At 34.4% G+C, this 21859-nt stretch overlaps 1 protein-coding gene across 7 annotated transcripts in view; it reads right to left on the bottom strand.

The window, feature by feature from the left end:
- Window positions 1–21859, bottom strand: part of TCF12 (transcription factor 12) — a 430344-nt gene that overhangs the window by 40948 nt on the left and 367537 nt on the right. For 5 of the 7 annotated variants that reach the window (XM_069098132.1, XM_069098130.1, XM_069098134.1 and 2 more), the window contains exons 9-12: window positions 2608–2713; window positions 1313–1452; window positions 874–1018; window positions 488–552 (exon numbers count right to left, since the gene is read on the bottom strand). In XM_069098132.1, coding sequence (XP_068954233.1) covers window positions 488–552; window positions 874–1018; window positions 1313–1452; window positions 2608–2713 — 456 coding nt within the window. Of the gene's footprint in view, window positions 1–487; window positions 553–873; window positions 1019–1312; window positions 1453–2607; window positions 2714–16434; window positions 16644–21859 lie in introns of those variants that run through there. The other 2 variants (XM_069098135.1, XM_069098136.1) reach the window with 2 other exon arrangements.

The raw sequence follows: 21859 nt of genomic DNA, 5'->3' as shown, positions 1-21859 counted from the left end.
TTTGTCATTTATGTCTTAGATGCAAAATGTCCAAATTCATTCTCCATCTACTTTCAGATGATCCACATATAAAGAAAGCAAATTTTTCAAATGAAGTCAGAAGGCTAATTCTCATGAAGGAAAAAAATTGCAACTTGCTTTATCTGATATATACATATATACATGTATGTACATACATGTGTATATATCTTTCTATACGTGTATACATATATATGAGTGAATATATACATACAGAAAGAAGAGAGGAGGAGGGGAGGGAGAGAGATAGGGAGGGAGAGAAACACTTTTGAATAATTTAAGTTTACATGTCAACTGTAGATTCAATATGGAGTCTAGTGATTAACAAAGAGTTGTGTAATTGTAATGTGGAAATTATAATATGGAATTCTAGAGAATAAAGACCACATTTTCTATATGATATATACAGTCCAGAAAAGTACCTCCTGCCCCAACCTTAATCACTACTGAATACAGTGTTCATACTCACAGATGCCAAAGCCTTGCCAAGTGCATCACCTGTCTGTGAGCTTCCAGCAGCATTCCCTCTGGTTCCTGGACATTAAGAGTAGGAAAATGAATCAAGAGTTACTTTCAGATTAAGAAGTAAGTTTATGTGCCCCTGATGTTTATAAACAAGGTAAATGTCTAGTTATTTCAGAGGTATGCTGTTTAGTAATTCTGTATCTGTCACACTAATACAACAAACATTCTGTCTGTGGTTTATTTAATATGGTGTTTTTATAGATTCCTTTTGAACTGTATAGGGCTGATGAATAAAAATTTAAAAAAAAATTCCGTCACTTAAAAGATGTATTGGATCACAGATAATTCAAAAATTTGATCCTAATGATTTTTGAACCTTAAAATGCTCACCTAAAATGTTATCTGATCCATTGATGGGAGGAGTGTGTGAGGCAGCAACATAAGGTGAACTGCTGGTACTGCCTCGATGGAAGCTAGACATTGGAGGAAGACTTGCATTTATATCTGTTGGTGAGACTGAATGTGGAGGATAACTCTAGAAAAAAGGGGAAAAAGACAAGATCTCATCAGCTACACTTCCTGAATAAACATGCACACATGGTTAAACAACGACTGCAAAATGTCAAAAAGAGAACGTTGCAAGTTAGCAGCTGAGGAGCTCCAATTGTGTTAGGGCTGTTTTCTTACAAGCACACGTAGAATGCGTTAAGCGAAGAAGTATTTCAAATTCAAGCATTTTGACAGAATCTAATTTTGTAATTACAATCCTAAAAGAAGTACAAGTAGAAGCAGAAAGCGACTGTGTCTTAATTGTAGGTTATAGCCTTACCAAGCGGTCATGTGTATGTAGACTGCCATAACTACTGGATTGGGACATGTGAGAAGTGGAGGTCCCCAGAATTCCACCATAACCAGGCTGGCTCATCCCATTCGATGAACTCCAAAGGTCAGAAGAATTGTGGGTCCCATCTAAAAAGAAGAGAGAAACAAAAATTTCTTCTTAGCAAAGAAATTGAACATATTTTACCTTAATGATGATATAAAAATTAATTTTCTCTCTAGATTTCTCCTCAGTCATCTCATGTCAATAATAAGACTCTCCATTTAACTTTTCTTTCTTCATGTTTGCAATTGCAATATTTAAAAAGAAGAAATTAGTCTTAACAGTTGAAATACAATCTGGCAGTTGAGAAAATACCAAGTACTTAAACTAATTACAAAAACCTTTAGAAAGTTCAGATTCATATCAAGAAAAATGATAAAATTCCAGACTATAGGGGGAAAGGTTGATGCTTGCAAGACTGGTTAAGTGGCACTCACCATAAATATAGAACAGAAAGAATTTTTAATCCACAATAGACAATTTATATTATCTAAAACATTTTAACATAGTGAAATAAAAGTTTTTCAAGAAGACTTAAATAACTGATAATTATTATATTATATTCAGCCTCTAGCCAAAATGTGTCAGTAGTGACTTCACTCACCAATATAAAAGTCAAATAACTCCGAATATAGTTAATTTATTGCTCACGTGTAGTGTGTGCTTTCCACAGTTCAAAACCACATCAGACCAAGTAAAATTATTTGCTAGACATGAAGTAAAGGAAATAAAATCCTATTTCTCTCTTACATAATCTTGCCCTGTTCCCCCCTCTTTGTACCACATTTATGTTGGAAATTTTAGGTGTGATAGAACTCAAAATCCTTTGTGTAAAGGGTAATTAAAAATTGAACTAGTTGTCAATAAAAGCTATCCATTCAGGTTTCAGAAGGATCAAGAATTCCTTTCCTTATTTTTCTCAATTACTCCAATGTGCTACTCTGAAGTCCCTTACAAATCTATGACTGGATGACTGCCCATCTGGTCTGCCGGGTAATCCACCTAAATTGCAGTCAGCAATTAACATTACTGGAAAACCTTTAAATCAAAGGATAGTTTATTTCAATCAGAAACACCTAGATAATTTATATCAAACTTCCTGCATAGGAACCACTCTTTTCCACATAGCAACCGCTCTTTTCTTGACACTTTATGACCAAAAGTATCAATGTGTGGAAGATAATCACAGTAGTATGTATTGAGGTTTTTTGTTTGTTTGTTTGTTTTTAAGAAGTACTTACCTTGCATAAAGAAAGTGCTAGCAAACATACTGGTTGGTGGTTTGGGAGATGGGTAACTAGGAGATTCTCGGTTGAAATCATCCGAATTCGGGGATGGTGCATATACCTTAAAATTAAATACCAATAAAATTAAAAAAATGAATAAATGCTCTCTGTATATCACTTAAATAAAGCTGAATTGAGGACTTGGAAAACGAGTCCCAAACCACGCAAAACATGTACATAAGTCCAGGCAAATTATGTTTAATTCGTTCACTTTCTGAATGTTTGTTTTTAGCAAACTGCCAGAGCAGAACACCATGAGCATCCCCATAACACACTTAACAGTGTGCCAATTAAACCAGGTGGTTGGATTAAGGCATAAATGCAGAATTTGCTTACAAAATACAAACCTCACAGTCTCGTGGCACAAAATTCATAGTATAAAACCCTTGCTAAATATGGCCCAAAAGATAAACTGGATTCATAAAATTCAAATTCCTGATGTAAACATTAAAATATCAAATAATTACAATTTAAACCAGATAAAATGTGAATGACCCATGTAAATAATGAGAATTAAACAACTAAGGCATTGTGCAATCCACTCAGAATCTTCCTTAACTTGACAGGGTTTCCATAAAAAGAAAGTACAGTCTATATCCAGCTGTGGGATTTTAAAGCTTCAATATCCAATAATCTTTCAAGTCTGATACTGCTTAAAAAACAAAACAAACAAACAAACAAAAACTCAACAATTCATTTTGATTTGTCAGTGGAGTACCAATTTCCCTTGGTAAACCTTTGCTTCAGAGTATCAGGGGCGGCTAGGTGGCACAGTATGAACATTTTGAACTGGCAAGTGACCAACATTCTCATCACTTTGGAAACTCTTTAGGCAGTCAAATAACCTTAATAATCAAACTATCCTTATGGCAGCTGCTGAAATCAAACAGGGAAAACAAATAGATCCTTAAAAAAAATTTAGATTATGTATGGACTACACATGAACCAGAAAAAAAGTAGGATGTTCCTAAGATGGTTACCGATAAGACAGAGAGATGATTTGTAAGGAACAGGGTAAATTATTTCATCGACAAGTATTATTTTGGTAACAATACATTAAATTTTACTGCCACATGAAAGACCCACATTCATTTTAGCAGGAGAATTTTCACAGAAGCAGAGATTTAGAGCAGTAAAGGACATTATGTATCAGATTGTTAATGAAAAACTGACATGTCAAAATGTTGTGGGAGTACAACACTAACAAAGACCTAAAATGATTAAAAAATAAACCAAGCAGAAATCTTTTAATATACAGTATGATAAAAGGTCTCCAGCCTCCAGACTAGCATATAAAACTATAAAGTAAGTATGAAAATATCTCTGGTCATTTAAATGCAGTTTCTTTCTAAAACAACTAGAAAGTATAGCTTCAGGTACTCTTGAAATTCAGCCTTTAGGTTCTATGATTTGTAGGTCTTTTTGCCTTAACTACCCTCTTAGTGGGTTTCCCAAAAATCTTGGTGCAGTTTTTAAGCTTTAATAGGCTTATATAGAAATTGACTCTTAAAAAACTGTGCTAAGAACTCAAAGTACATTTTCACTTTTCTGGTGACACTGAAAGACTGAATATAGTCATATTATTTTTAATGGCTACTCATCATGGCAACTTTCCAAGTTTTAAGAATCCAAAGAGTAAAATGTATACACCTATGGTATCTAAAAAAGCTGAGGTTAAGCTTCTTGCCTGAGAAGTTCTATGCAATGCAGACATTCTAGGAAAGGGAATTTGGGAAGGCCACTGGTTCACTCACTGTTTCCTTTTCTGGTGGTTCAGAGGATGCTTTCCTACACTAAAGCTTTTTCACAGTGCTCACTGTGCCAGAGTGGAAAAGCTTTACTAATGCACATTTAGCATGTGTGGTTCAATTTTTGGGGAATTAGCATTCTTTACATCTCTCTTCCTCTAAACTTTATTATAGTTGAAGCCCCCCTCCCATTTTATAATTCTAAAAGGTGTAAAATGAGTGAAAAAATTATATATTAACCAAACTTGTCCCAGAATGTACTGATGAAGACTAAAAAAAGACATCTGCATTTTTACCTCAAATATCTACTCTTATTATACATTGCAAACATGCACCTGTTCATTTGGAAGTATGATACACCAAATTCTTAAACTCCATCTGTGGTATACAGTGGAATGAAATGAAAGATTCATGTTTTCATAATTATGGAGAAACCTAATTTTTATAGTTTTAAGTTTCATGTGTATGGGAAAAAAACTCACAAAGTTTGATTAAGTTAGGTAAATTTGCACTTTTTTGACCTATATAAGAACCTTACTCACACTCAATTTATCAGACTCCATAAATGACATACTCCACTTATCAAGTATTAAAATATTACAATAGTACATAAAAAGGCTAAAATTGGGTTTAGTAGTTTACAAGTTTTCTATTGGGTCAAATAAAGCAGCATATGCTATTGAGTTAATGGTTAATCTATCACTGTCAAAGAGAACAAGGAAATAAAGCTAAACAGTATTCAGCTGAGATATAGAAATTTGCATAAATTAATATAGAAGCCTACATTAAATATACAGAAGTAAATGAGACTCATTATCAATCAAAGGATCACAAATTCATAGGTTTAGAGCTGGAAGGGACCTTAGAAACCATCAAATCCAAATTCCTCATTTCAAAGATTAGGGAAATCAGGCCCAGAAAGGTTAAGTCACATGCCAGGATCACACAGTCAGTTTCAGAAGTAGGATCTGAATTCAGGTCTTTCCAATTCCAACCCTAGTTCCACATACATCATGCATGTAAAAGACTGTTTTCATTTTCAACTTTTATACCTCTGACATTTTCTACAGAGTCTCTAAATACAAACTAAACTCAGAAAATTTTTAGCTACTACAAGCCCATCAAGTACTAAAAACATGTGTCTGAGACTTTATCACGATAAAAAAATGTTATGAAATATGCGGTTCTCAAAGAGGTCTCATCAAACAGTGACAGAGAAGAACTAGCTTGGGCACATAACTTTGTAAAGTTTTTTTGCTTGTTTTGGTATCTTAACTATAGCTTGCAAAAACATAGCTGCAGTGTTAGGAAGCAGCAGCTGTGCCCGTCTAGATTTTTCAGATCAAAGAGTTCTTGCGGCAAAACACAACTGATGTGGTCTCAGGGACTTTATTAACTCCAGATGTGGGGAAACAGTCAGCCAATTCCACAAAAAGAGCAAGTCTCTTTCGGTTACAATCAGTACTGCCCACAAATTAAAACCAGGCCTCTTATGTCACCTGATCACCTGCCCATGGATGCCAGTTTTTTTTTTCTTCCTCCTGGTTAATGACCTAATCATAAGTTTAAATCACAAGTCTGATTTTGTGTTACTACAAACAGAATCTAAAAGAAAAAAAAGTATACATGTGTTTGTACATATACCTCTGAGACAAGACTAAATTCTACAATTCAAATTCTGATTAAAACTTAAAGGAAAATTTTCATTATTTAGAAATACAAAAGATTTTACTAAGTTATCTAGATGGATCCAGTTAGTCAAAAAAGAGTTAATAATGTGTATGTTATTTCAATTGATCCTCGAAATTATTATAAGAGGTAAGTATAACTTGTATTATTCATGCTCATTTCAAAGTTGCGAAAAATTGGGCTCAGAGATTCTAAGTTCGTTACAGTGTAATAAACAGAATAAAGAGTTGTGTATCCCTCAGCAGCAAGGCACTATAAAGACTGACACTGTATCTTCCCTCAAGGAGTTTATAATCTAATGGTGGAGAATCAAAGATGTGTACATATATGTATACACATACAGATATACATACAAATAAGATATACAAGGGAACCAGATCTAGACAAGAACTGGGGGAAAAGAATGCTTTCTAAGAGAGGACCAGGGAAGACTTCACAAAAGGGAGGACAACTTGAACTAGGACTTGGGGAAGGGCTGGGAAAAGCACAAAGATTTTCCAGACATACACAGAGGTGGGAGAAGGTGGTCTAATCTGGCTAGAATCTAGTATAAGGTATAAAGATGAAATGAGGCTGCATAGGTAAAATGTAGCTAAGATCATAGAGAACTTTAATATTATAAATTCTGAACTTAGACTAAAAATGAGAGAAAGAAGAGAAGAGGAGACAGAGAGACAGTGACAGAGAGAGACAGGGGGAGAGAGCATTTCTAGAGACAAAATAAAATGGAAAACAAAGACTGAATATGAAAACATTGGTCTTTATTATATACTGATTGTTTTATATACATAATTCAACACATTCTTTTCAAAGTTTTTATGCTTGATGTAAAGAACTTTAATTTAAAGTGTAAAGTCTGTATATTATCCCAGTCACAATGGGGAGTCACTTAAGGTTTATAAGCAGGACAGTGACATTCTGCATTAGGATTAATATTTTTGTAGTCATGCAAAGAGTGGATTGGTGAGATGAAAGACTGGTGATAGTTAAGCCAGTTAGGAGGCTAAAATAATCTAGGTAGAAGGTGATTAGGAACTTGTCTGAGGTTGGAAGGGAGAAGACTGATGTGAGAAATAATGTGGAGATGAAATCAGCAGGATTTGGAATGTGACAGGTTATGGCAGATGAGGCAGAGAGATGAAAGATTGCTCTGAGGTATAAAGCTTGGGTGAATGGAAGGATGGTGGTGCCATCAAACGATCTAGAAAGTTGTGATGAGTAGTAGGTCTTTGGGGGAGAAGATAATATTTTTTGGACATTCTTTGTTTAAGTTGTCAGTGGTACATCTCAGCAGTAATATGGAAGTGTGGGACTAGAGATCAGGGAAGAGACTGAAGGCAGTTATACAGATTTAGGGGCATCTACATAAAGGTCTTCACTGAAACCATGAAATTGGAAAAGAGAGAATGAAGAGCACCAATGACAGAACCTTGAAGGGGCTAACAGAAAAATAATCAGGGAAAGGAAGGAAATAAAAAAGGACAGGCCAGTTAAGTAGGAGGACAAGTAGGAGAAAGAGGAGCTAAGGGAGGAAAGAAAAGAAGGAAACGGTCAATTGTAATAAATGCTTCATAAAGGTTAGAGGATATAACCTGAGAAAAAAGCTAATGGGTTCGATAATTAATGGATAATTGGCAACAGTTTCAGCGGAATGATGGGGACAAGAGCCAGACTGCAGAAGGTGGAGAAGTGAGTGGGTGAGGAGGAAGTAGGGACATCAAATGTTAATTACTCAAAGTGACAAGACCAATGATCATACAGTTAGTAAGTGGCAGGGATGAGAAGCCAGACTCCCAAGTATGTGACTTCAGTACAGTCTAATGAAAGGGCACTAGATTTGGAGTTAAAAAATCTTGGTTCAAATCCTAGCTCTGCTACTTTCTGTATCTTTGTGAACTTTGTAATCTCTTAACTCAACAAACATTTATAAAATACCTACTGTGTGCAAGGCACTGAGGAAACAAAGACAAAAATAAAATAGTCCCTGCCTGCATGGAACTCAAATTCAATGGGGAGTATTACTAAAATAGGCAAATATGTAAATAAAGAGTATATACAAAGTAATTTCAAAAGGGACAGGTTATTAATAATTAGTTTTTTTTTTTGGGGGGGGGGAGAATCAGGAAAAGTCTTGTGTAGAAGTGATACCTATACTGAGCTTTGAGTGAATCTAGTTTCCATGAAGTGGAGGTAAAGAAGTATGTTCCAGCATGGGAGACCAACAACTCATGTAATTGGGCATCAGTTAGACAATGTCTGAAATCCCTCTCAACACCCAATCCAATGAGACTGTAATTCAAAGTTCAATACTCTTTAAGATACCCATCCAACCCTGGCATGTGTTAGATACTTAGTCAATTTATTAAGTCAATCATTTATTAAGTGCCTGCTGTTCGACAAGCCTGGTGCTAAGCACTGAGATACAAAGAAGGGCACAAGCCAGTTCTTGCCCTTGAGGAGTTCAAAATCTAATAATTACCTTGCCTATTTCCAAAAGGCTACAGTCACCATTTCAAAATGGCTGGTTCAAAGTAACAAGGATCTGAACTATGGGCTAGAATAGGGCTTACTTTCTTTCTAAACAGTAAGAATGACTTTGGGAAAAATGTTGGTGGGGATGTAGATATCATCTGATGAACTGAATCACAGGGTCAACTCCAGCTTGAGAGAGAGGACAAGGCTGGAAATCTGACAAATCCCTCTCTTGGGTTTAGCCAAAAAGAACATACCCACAAAAATATCCAAACTGGGGTTTTTCCCAGGCTGCAAGCTGTTATTGCTCCAGGAAGGATATTGTAATTCCAGGCTGAATATTCACAGTTATTCTCTGCAACGATTACACAATTATCCATGGAATGAGTCAGTTCATGCAGCCAATTTGAACCATTTTGGCAAAGACCAATATTTTTTCTCTCTGAAGTTTCCAGCTTGACTATGTGGACAGCCTCAGATTTAATAGAGAGGTGGACCACTTTGCTTTGGTGATACCATCATATTCTGCTCCTGGTTTCAAAGTATTTGGCCTATGTGTATGATAATCCTTTCATAATTGCTATGGAAAGAAAGATCTAAAGACCTCCTAGAGGCCCTTGTCTAAAAGGACAAACATTTTTTTTTTTTTTTGCTAGTTACCTACATGGGCAGCCAGGACTACATAAGGCAAGATATTGACATCTTAATTTCCAAAAATACTCACATCCAAATCTAATGGCTGTCAGGGGTTTCTCCAACTAATGGGAAATGAACAGAGAATTTTCCCTAGTAACCAAACATGATCACAGACTTTGAATTGGAAAGGGTCTCAGGGACCAGCCCCTTATTTTACAGATGAAGAAACTGAGACCCCGAAAGGTTAACTCACTTATTCCCAGAAGGGGAAGGGAAGGATGTTTTAGATGACTCAAGACTCATATGGTTTATTTGAAGTCTCTGTCTACTTCCTGTACTCCAGAACTTCTAGGCTATATATTTTATTTCAGGAAAAACAACGGCATTCCCATAAGCTTTCATGGTCTAAGAAAACAGGAATCAACATAAGACTAGACAACAACACTTTCTGGATAGCTTCACCTGCCTAAAGAGAGGATGGCTTCCAACTGGCTATCCATAGATAATTTATCTTTTTTTCTGAACATATTGGTTTTATTACACAACTAGTTTCTGAGGCTTTAAAAATATTTTCCTATGCAGAGAGCCTCAGATTTGGAACTGAACCAGATCTTCAAAAACAGGATGGCCAGGAATAGCAGGCCTTATCAACTTCCAAGGTCATTATATACTGTAATATATGCAAATTCATTACTATAAGGTGACCATTCCCAATTATCTAAAAACCAACCTTGACTTCCAACAACTAGAAACTCTAGGGGAACTTTGGAATTTTATGATTGACACATCAATGTAATTTAAAAAACATTATTAATCTATTTAGTGCCAATAATATTTTAAAAGTAAACTTCATTGATTGTGCTCAGGAAACCTGAGCATAATCATGATAATACAGTTTTATATTTTTTGCTGAATCATAAAACACATTTAACTAGTATAGGAGATCTAACAACAACCAAAAAAACCCAAACCAAAACAAAAACCCCCAAACAACAAAATTTAAGCCACTAAAAACAAAATTAAATCCTACATAATAAATTAGAATTAAGCCCTGGGATCATGAATCCAAAACATAAGTCTTAATGTGCAATTATGTGCCAATCCTCAAAAACTTAAAAAAACAAAAACAAACTAGATGCTTTTTTCCCACAGTTCATTTTTAAGCAGTACCTGAAAATTACTGCCGATGAGCAAAAATTATAATCAACTACTTGATCAAATCAGTATTTTTAAAAAAGTAATTGATTAGTCTACGGAAATTATATTAGAAATGACTATATATGTATATACACACATAAAATAAGCACCTTTCTACTGCTGACTGAAGATTGAAAACTTTTATCATTTCTATGTAGGAATGTAACATGCAATCAACTATGAAAAATTCTAATTTAGTGGTATAATCTATATGTCATATAGATTATACATATATAAAAGATAAACAGTAGAAGGCATAAATAAATTCATATAGCAAGGTATTATCAAGTATACAAAAATTTTGGGGAAAGGGTGGTATGCAATTTTAAAATTAATATTGATTCTATAAATATTATATTGAAATTTAAAATTTTAAGAAAGCTGGCAAAATTCTCAATTTCAAAAAACTGGTGAGTCCATCCTTTTTCTGTCCCCATTCTTATGTCCTATTCTTGCCCCCTAGCACAAACAAGATATTTTTAACATGTAAAAAAAAGAAACTTAACCCTAGTGAGAACTGTACAATTCTTAACATAATGGAAGAAACAAAAGTCTAAAATAATTTAAAATCTAAGTGGTCATAAAAACAATAACAATTAAAAATTTATTATAAAAGGTCACAAGCTACCACTAAAGTCTTTCCAATAAATGTTAGTTTCTTTTTTCTAAACCCAATGGGGGAAAGATTTATTTAGGCACTTAAAAAATATAACATAATCAACCTGAAAAACATAAGGGACCATGATGGGGACCTTCTTAGCATATGGATATTACAAGTTTAATGTGATAAACACTTTTTATACTATATTCACATGAAAAAAACTTCATGGAATGTCTGTGTAACAATATTAATGTCTGTATTTTGAACTTTTTCTCTCCATAATAATTTCCTATATAAAAGAACCAACATTCTTCCCCAAGAATTTTAAATATGCTATATTTAGCACAATATCAGATTAAATTTCATTCTAATAGTAAGTATACAACTTGGTTTTACTAGGAACAACCTGGTTTTAATAGGAAGATAAATAAAATCTGTAATTTTTTTCTTGCCATGCCCATATCTCAAACCTTATCTAAGTGAATACTGTAATTATTTTTTATGGTGGGGAAAAAACATGTCCTTTTAGTCTAAGGCAAGCAGATTTTTACTATTAACTTTAATTTTGTGTTAATGGCCATAGCTCACTGCTATGGAATCTAATTTCTTTTATTTCAGTAGTATTCTCAGTTTCCAGTCTGAGATTTATAAGCTACGGAATTTCTAGGGAACTAGCTTTCAAACACATGTTTACTAAGGTAATATACTGCACAAATCACTGAATGTCACTCCGTAGCCACCTACATTTTTAAGAAATATAGATCCACCAATATAGCACCTGATCCCCTCCTTCATTGTTTTCATGGGCCCATGGAAACGAACACAACCTTTACTCTGAAACATTAATAAAGTACACTGTTGACAACATACCCTTCTAGCAGAGACTGTATGTAGTTCAACATACTGGCAGTTGAACCCAGAAAAGAAAACTCTCTGAGGTTTATTCACTAAAGTCAGTTATAATTTTGGGAAAGGGAATGGATAAAGCGAGAGGAGGAAGAGATTGGGACCAGACAAAAAATTATCCAACTAATGCAAAATTTTTGTCCTTCAATGTCTTCAGCAGCCTTTCCTTAGAGATTTCTTGGATGACCAAGAAACAAAAGGTCAGGCCAAGTCTGTCCTAACTTTTAAAATGTTAGCTTTGACCCTACTGGGGATAGTATGTGGTTAAGGACAAATCTAACTCATTAATTTACTTCTCTCAGAATTAACCAGTCAAATAGCAGTAAAATCTGAAGCACAATTCTACAGAAAAGTAGAAAGAGGCTTATAAAATCATCTCTCCAAATAGTAATATTGGTTTAAAAAATGATAAAGGAAATTGTACAAAAGAAAAATCTTGGATAATTTTAGGATTAGTTTTTAAGGTACTTGCTCTACATAGTTCTTATAAAAAACAAATTATATGTCAGTATGTGTCAAATTTTTCCTCACCTGGACCAGCTTTCAAAATGATTATGAACTTCTATATGTGAACAGACTTACTAATGAGTCATCTACATGAGCATTTAACTGTATGTGAACAAGAAATTCCAAGTTGTTTTTCTCTTCAAATGCTTCATCTTTAAAGGGATTAAAAGAATATTCTTTGAATTTATCACACTTCAGTTTCTACCTTGTGAAATGGAAGTATTGGTGTCATATACAAAAAACACATTTTATACCAAACACTTAGAGACCTTTCCCCATCTTTTTTTTCCCCATAATTATGAAGCATTATTAACAGCACCTTGTCAAAGACAGAAGTGAGGCACAATAAAGTTTAAACCTTTTCTAGCAAATTTTGTTTACTTAGTTACAAAACTGAGCCTTGCCTAGATTGGGAATCTCCTTCCATCCAACATGGCCTACCACTTCTCCCAACAGCAATGACATCTTACGCTCTCCCTGGAAACAAACCCAACATTGCGGAAGACTACATAAGAAAATGGATAATTCTTTGTACGATATTTCTTTGTATGATATTTGATTTAAAAGCTGATACCTAAAGGTAGACAAGTTCCTCAGTTTTATAACAAAAGCATGAAATAACTTTTCCTATAAAGTTGAATACTAACTTTGAACTCAGCTTTAAAGTGTAAAGCCAAAATTTAGAATATAAACTTTTAATGAAAAAAAAAAAACTTGGAACTTTAATTCCAAGCAGAGCTACTAGTTATTTGACACATTTCTATGATTTTAGAAAAAAAATATTTTTAATCTTTTAAAATGTAAGAAAATATATTTTAGAATCTTTCCTCTTCCATGTCTGTGCTTTTAAAAGTACAGGCTGCCTCTCCATGCCAGTAATGCTGCTTCCTTACCTCTAGAAAGTAAACCTTTGCAAAAGCTTCCAAGTAAACAAATACTTAAGAAACCCATATAAACACTGACACTTTGTAAAGGTCCTGGGAAAAGGAAAAGAAGTAGATGGAATCATGATCTGTCTTCTTGTTCGTTGGAAGATTATTACAATTGGATCACAGCTAACCTTTTCTGCATTTTTCCCCACAAGACTAAAATAACCACCTGATGAAGTTCAAAAGGCACTGTCTCTCAACATTCTCTTTGTGCCTCAAACACTTGATAACTTCTTTAGTTCAAGATGTGGGAAATTAAGGCCTTCACCTGAAATCTTACAGTGGAAGAAATTCAGGACTCCCCCTCTCAACAGTTTCTTTGCTGATGTTTATCCAAATAGTATTTTCTTGACATAAACAAGAGAAAAACGAACATACATATAGTTCTTTGGAAACTAGGCTTCTTTCAAACTACCCTTTCTCAGTAACATGTTGTTTACCTTTTTAAATCTAAGGAAATGAGTATTTTAGGTACACAAATATTTCAGCTTCTGTATTTATCAAAGACAAATTATTTTATGGCTTGATGAAGAAATGATACAAAAGACATTTTTATTTTAGACAAATGAATTCCACATCATGATGCAGAACACTGATCCCTACAAACATCAAGACGAGTCAGGTTAATTTTTTAACTTTTGTCTTTCTTTTATGCAGACATATTCGTGACCCTGCTACCTGTGAAAAATTACTATTTTTTTTTACTATTATCTACCACACACAATCTTACCTAATTAGCCTTGGGAAGGAAGACTTTTTCGGATCAATCTTTATTTGCCTATGATCTATTCAGCACATTAAAAAAAAAAAACCTAAAAAGAAATTTGTGTATGGATCTAGCCTATTTTCTAGCTACATATTAAGAGTAAGACAGTTTGAGAACATGGGCACTCCTTCTCTCCCAGATATGTATGCTTTGTACAGGGAGTGAGAAATAAAACTTAAATGTTGAGAACATACCCTTGTATGATGATGACCTTGTAAGTATAAAATGAAGTAAAATAAGTGAGACATTTTAATTTTGACTTATGAATTTGATTGACTCATTACATGCATTTCTATCTACTGGAGAGGGAATTTAACAGATTAAAATTATTGATATAAAAGTATAGTTTTAATATTAAAACTAGAATGGACAAATTCACTTTATTTCTATATACAATGAGATGCTTATGTGACATTGAAATAATGTGATTAACTATGACTCACCTTCCTTAATCTTTTTTGGGGGGGAGGGGAGAGGTACAAATTAGCAAGTAACAAACAATGCCAGAACAGAGGTTTATTTTAAAAAACAAAAATGAAAATAAGGCCTTAAGATTTAGATGACTAGCATAATTTATCATCTATTTATATTCATCCTTCAAGAACATAAAAGTCACCTATGACCTGTAACAGGCACATGCTATCAATTTTCAGGCCATACTCTTCTATGATACCAGCCATGCCATCTACTCTAAGCCTGGAAATACTTAATAAGATCAAAGCTTTTTTTTCCCGGCTGTAGAACAAAGAGAAATGTTGTAATAGGGTGAGCTGTGCTCTAGAAAGAATAAAATCAAAACTCAATGCAAGTCATAGTCTCATTGCTTTAGGGGTATTATACAGTTAATTTTACTTAAGTCTAATATTTTTTTATATATTCACATAAAATCTTCAAACAGACTGTTTTCACTTAGGATCAGACATAAAAGAGAAATCATTCCACATTTGAAAGACAGCTGGCAAGGAAATGAAATAGAGATCAAGTCATTTCACTTATATTACCCTTCCCCCTACCCCTCCTTCCCTACCCTTGTTTGGCTTATCTGGGCAGCTTGAATATACACACTTTTCAGAGTCTGAGGATATTCAGTTTGATTAATATCTATCAATGAAGCTCAGAGAAAAGTTTGCAAAGAAATACAGGAAGAATTCAAGGAGGCCTTAATACAGATGCCAATGAAAGAGATCAGTACTCTGACTAGTGCTTTTCACTTCCCCTCCTCCCAGCTATGAGTTACTTGAGGAATTTTTAGGGGAAAGAAAAGTGGCAAACCCATCTCATCATAACTGACTTATGTTTTAAAGACCCACTCCCTACACAACCTGAACAGCTATTCAGAATATTATAATTTACAATTTCCTGACAATTTCAAGATACATTAGAATGCAAAATACTCACTTCAACAAGATACATTTTAATGACAAGTAATGAGAAAAATATTAAAGATCTAACATCCTGTCCAAGACTGCTTTTATTCCTCATTCTATAATAATTTTTTCAATATTTTTGTCATTTCCCTCTTCCTCTTCCTGAACTACTAAAATCTCACTATGCTTTTTTAATAATCAAAAAACTTTCCATGGTTTTGGTGTCACTGCAAATGCAATAATAAGAGCATTGATGAAAAAATTCTTGCTTAGCAATACCAAAAAAGAAAAAAATGGATTTATATAATTCAATCTAGAGGTGTGTCTTTAAGAAATATGACCCCCCCCCTTTCCCCAAATTGTGATTTACTTTATGAATCTGTGCAGGGTCAAAATGCTGATTTGATTGGAAGCAGATGGTATCACAGTAAAGTCAGGCTCTGAACCTCAAACTCCAAACAGGAAATACGACCCTCACCGGCTGACTGCTTCCCTAATCATTCCCAGAGATTCATACTTGTTATTTTTATAAATATCCAAAATGACTTTCATCTTTTTCTTTCCACTGCAAAAAGCAACCAACAATCCTAAACATACAATATTTTAAAATGGAGAACAAGATAAATGTACTTTCAAACTTAACAGCTAGCAAAGAGAACAGGATAAAAAAAAAGGCACTCTTAAAATGTTATATAACACATTAATTCAAGTTTATGGTGTATGTGATTTTAAAAATTAAACCAAATCCACAAATAGTTATTAAGCTACTCTGAGCAAGGCATCCTTCGGAACAAAGCTATCGAAATATAAATACTAAAAGCAATCTAAGTATACTCTTGCATAAAGCGATTTTAAAAGAAAACACAAAATTAAGCCCACAGATTTTGGTAAGTGACTTAATCTACTGTATTTTCAACTAAGTCAGCCCGTTGGAAACTCTATGGACAAAGAAAAAGACGCTCACCGTTTTCCCATTGTAGTAATACATCAAAGAATTGCTGCCCATTCCAGGCACAGGATATGCACAATACATGGTGATTCTAAAAACGTTACTGTCTGCAGTTAAAATACCCTGCTTCTCTCCAAGACATACATCCACCCGGTCAAACAGAGTAAGTCTTCAGTACTATGCATCCACACATGGATCTACTCAAAAGGAACTTATGCAAAGTAGGACTGAACCAACTCACATAGCACAGGGGGAGGGTCATACTGTAATGCTTTTCAAATTCTATCAAATCCCTGCTTTGGTAGAGGATGCCAAAAAGTCAAACCTTTATGCCTAAGAAAAATACCAGTTACTTACTTAAGCCAACTACAAGAAAATAGAGGAGTATAGCAATTAATACCCTAAGGAATTATTAACTTTGTCCAAACAAACAGACAACAAAGGAAAACAAATGGATAGCTCCTCGGCTAGTTAATCTGCTTTTTGTTTTAATTAAATTAGAGCACTTGTGGCAGTGGAAACGTAGCTTGATGCACCTCCAGCGACACCACCATCTGGCATGGTCTAAAGTTGCTTCCAACTTTGATAAACACATGATCAAGCAATCAAGAATTGGAAACACTGAATCATGTATAACAAGAAGAACCTAGACAGTTAAGCCTTCTACATAATCACTTCCTGGATGAAGTTCTATCCTGTCCTGCTTAAGTATCCTTAACATGCCACGAACTGGTTTTGGGCTGTAAAAATCATAATGGATCAATTTAATAAGAATTGTTCACGAAAACTCAGTCCCAATATGAATAAATGTAGCCTTATTAATACATTATTCCAGTGCTTGAGATGAAAATGTAATAAATAAATAAATAAAATGCTTATAAGATTACAAAAGTGTCAGAATTTGTTGCAGGCACAGTGAGAGGGAATTATAGATTTTGAACCATATTATAACATCTAATAACATTATTAGTCAAAAATAACGAGTAAGGTTTTATTTTTCCTTATATACAGTATAAGAATCCATACATTTGATACTAAATATAAAGCAGGTACAGATTTATTTGTACACAATATGGAGTTTAAAAAAGACTTATCTTTTCTATAGCTTGTTGTCTTTCGCTAGGAATATTTATGTGTTTATGTATATGTGTGTGTGTGTGTGTGTGTGTGTGTCTGTCTGTCTGTCTCTCTCTCTCTCCAAAGGAAGCTAAAGCTAATTGCTGGAAAGGAAGAGGGAAAGAAAAAAATTAGCATGGATATAAATCTTGTAACAAATGAAAGACTTTTCATAATTAACTGCTGTCAAATACATGTTTTAGAAATATATCTATGTCTGTAACACATATAATTACCTATTTTTGGAAGTATCTAATTTGTCCTTAAATAGTCCAATATGGATTTTGTGAGCTTGCTGTTTCCTGTCTTTTTGTTAACTGCCACACCTAGGCAGCTAGAAGACCTGAGTTCAAAATCATTCTTAAAACACCTAACAACTATGTAACTCTGATTGGGCAAATTACTTAATTGCCACTTGCCTCAGTTTCCTCAACTATAAAAGGCGAATAATAATAGGACCTACCTCCCACTACTGTTGTGAGAATGGAATGAGTTCATATCCAAAAAGCACCAAGCACAATGCCTGGCACATAGTGGGTACTATATCAATGCCAATTTCCTCCCCCCTTTCCTCATTTGTAAAATGGAGATAGCACCTACCTCCCAGTGTTGTAAGGATCAAATGAGATAATATTTGCAAAGTGCTTTGCAAACCTTATGCATTATGTAAAAGTTAGCTATTATTATTGCTGTTGTTCCAATACACTTTATAAAGATTACATATGACTAAAACAAAGAAGTGTTCCTCTTACTAACGGGAAGAAAACCAGACACAAGAAAGCTGTTATCTGACAAACTACAAAACATGGCGATACCTTCTTCAAAGCATCTTTGTTGATCTTCAAACTCTCTAAAAGCACAACATACTTTAGCAAACTCCCTAAACAAAACACTCTGTAAGGAACAGCAAATACTTTGATCAGAAATGCTGATCAAATTGTTGCATTAAAATCTAATCAGACAAGTAAGGCCAACTAGCCATGCAGAGTTTTAAAAGCCGATGTTATCTGAACGACAACTCCCCCCCCCCCCCCCCCATATAAAAGCCAAAGTAGCAGCTGCAAAAGAACATCACTGTACATCAGACTATTAAAATGCCAGTTGGCAGAGTGGTTTGCAACTTCCTCCCTCCTGAGAGATCACAAAGACCCATTTCAATCCTTGAAGGGGTTGTGTAAGAAGCTTTGATTTGCAATCAACAATACCATGCCTAAACAGCCAAACAAAAATTTAGTTTTTTTATAAACATATTCTTTCAGCATTGACAGAATGTTTCCTTTGCCATTAGTAAGCTATTTTTTAAAAATGAAAGTTTCTTATAATGAATCATTCCAAACTTTAAAATATATTTTTTTTCTTTCTGGAGAAAACTGGGCTGGGATAGAGGCGTATAAATGTAGGGGAGGGAAGAAGGCACAAAATACAGGTAGTTTTAATGGCTTTCTCTTTTCTCAGAAATAATTATAGCACATAAGGACTACTACAAACATACACCTTTGTGTGTGTGTGTATATGTATGCACACACACATACATACATACATATGGAGAGAGATGAGGGGAGGGAGGGAGGAGGAGGTATGTGTTAAAAATTGAAATGGCTCAAGTCATTTCTCTTGCCTGAAACTCAGAGCACTGAACATTTTTTAAGGACAGCAATGGCATATCTATTTTCAAAGGTGATTTTCCAATTACATAGTCAGGAGTGCTTGTCTATTAAAGCACAATTGTTTGCTGTAAAACAATTACATGCTGATACAGGACAATAAAACTTTTTGGGGGGAAGACTGGGAATTGATTATCTACTTAGTAGTACTTCCTAAATGTAGTTAGCATTCAAAACTCTTCTTTTTCTGTTCTATGCCAATTTACAAATTGCAGCTATAAAGGATAACTACACATTGTTTTTCTATTACCTATCTAAATGAAATTTGCTAGGAAAGGCACATTGTTGGAAAAGTTGAATGAAGGACAAATATATTACTCTAACAGGACAAAATAAGTAGATATATTCTGAAATTCTTGCTCAGGAAAGAAGATAACCAATTGCATTCATCATTGACTTAAGTTAAATGTGAATTTTAAAAAAGATGATGACTATGTAAAAATTAGGATCTCAACAATAATAAATAAATTCTCAGTAAAGGGGACATCTTCAGGAGACACAGGGGTATCCCATTCTCATAACATACTATGCTCTGGGGCACATGATTTTTCCACTTGCCACTTCAGACTGTCATCTGACCTTTTGAAGTCTGTCTTTACTCAACAGAAGTTAAAACTGGCTCAGGCAGTCAGTTATTTGCTTTATCACAATTACAAATTAGGTTGTACAATTCTAAAGCAAAAGTCTTTTTGGTTCTTTCTTATGTGTGGGTTTTTTTTTTTTTGAGAGAAAAATGCTAATTTAATCCTAACAACAGCTGCACTACAATTTCTCCTTCCTTCAGGGAATCATATTACGGGAAAATAGATCATCTATATAGACCAAGTGTTCTTCCAGCCAATGCAGTTGTTTAATTCCAACTCCCCTCCCCCACCCGCTCCTGTTTTTTTTTCCCCTCCCTCTTTTTCTTTCCTTTCTGACATGCCAAGGGTTAATCCAGTGACTCAGTCTGACAAAACAAGTCAGCTGGAGACAGGGCCAATTTTTTAAACTTGATTTCAGACAGACGTGCCGTCAGCACAGGAGCACTGAACTGACATGCACTTTGTACTCTGAATTGTTTCCACTCACGATCCTACACTGTCAAAAACAATCACCTATGTGTTTCTCTAAGTATATTAACAGATTATGAGATCTGATGCAAAGTGAAACTCTGACCTAATAACATGTTGCCCAAGTATATCAGTGATCTCAAAATCCTTTTTATTTAGTTGCAAATCAGGACAACCTCATAGGGGAAAATGGCTACAATTGTTCATATTAGTGAAATGGAAAAGTTAAAAGAAAATGTCAGGGAAAAATCAAATCATTTAATTTTGAGTTTTGTCCTCTACCTGTAAACACCATTGGTTTGTTGTTGAGGGGTAAAGGGACTGGTGGAGTGGTAAAAAAAAAAAATCCTCCCTTTTTTACCCCTAACCTAAAGGGGGGGAGGGGAAGAGAAGGGACCTGTGATTTATTCCTTATGGGGAACTAACTCCCCGTGAAGAAACTGCCTCTACTGAAAGCAAACTGACACCTGCTCTTCAGCCTAGTGCTAGAGAGTTGCCTAGGACACTGAAAGGTTAAGTAACTTACTAAAGGGTACAGACAGTAAGTGCCAGTGATGGCACCTGAATGCAGGTTTTCTTATGATCAACTTCTCTTGGCTGAACCCATTTTCATTGCTTTAAAAAATGTTTGTTTTTTTAATTAAAAGAACTTAATCATTGGACCAAACATTTCAATGTATGAAGAAAAGGTTGTATATGAAACCACTGTTTTCTGTTAATGCGATGCTTGCTTTTTAAGATGTTTATATGAGAGCACCTCCAGGCCCTGGAGTCAGGAGGACCTGAGTTCAAATATGGACTCAGACACTTTAACACTTACTAGCTGTGTGACCTTGGGCAAGTCACTTAACCCCAACTGCCCCTCCAAAAAGCAAAAAGAAAAAAATAGGATGTTTATATGAAATATGACAAGGTAGAAACTAAACTGTCCTTGTTTGTGTCTCTTTCTGAACTTTTTTATTTTCTTGTGAATTAAAAAAACTGTCTTATTGATATTTTTTCTTTTTTGGAATCTATTACTACCCATTCATTCATATTTATCATTAATAGAAATCTGCCCTTATAATAAATACAATCAAAGAAAGCAAATCAATGTCTAAAAATGTACATTTCATTCTCTCTTTCCTACATTCCCTCTTAGCTAAGGAAGCAGGAGCCATGCTTCATTATTTATCTTCTGGATTGGTCTGGCCACTTTCAATACATTTTCAAATGATACAGTGTGAGCTACTGCCACATAATTTAAAAAAAAATTTGGTCTATATTTTATTTTATTTTTGGAGGCAATCAGAATTAAGTGACTTACCCAGCATCACACAACTAGTAAGTGTCTGAGGCTGAATTTGAACTCAGGTCCTCCTGATTCCAGGACCAATGCTCTACCCACTGCACCACCTAGCTGCCCCTGGTCTATTACTTTATGAAGGTAACTCTATAAGAATTAAAGTGAATTCTACAAGAGGATGACTACTTGGCTTTTCACATATCGAATATAATTTCCAGTTACCTTTTAACCTTGATTTTTCTTCTTTTCCCGTACAGCTAATTCAGTATCAGGGACATGAGGATAATATATATATATATATATATATATATATATATATATAT

Source organism: Petaurus breviceps, unplaced genomic scaffold (assembly GCF_028583685.1).
Source record: "Petaurus breviceps papuanus isolate PSGF00001 unplaced genomic scaffold, PetGlider_PUasm1.0 37, whole genome shotgun sequence".
In the NCBI taxonomy this organism is placed as follows: Eukaryota; Metazoa; Chordata; class Mammalia; order Diprotodontia; family Petauridae; genus Petaurus; species Petaurus breviceps.
The sequence above is the reverse complement of the archived record's forward strand: the minus strand, read 5'-3'. Positions and strand labels throughout refer to the sequence as shown.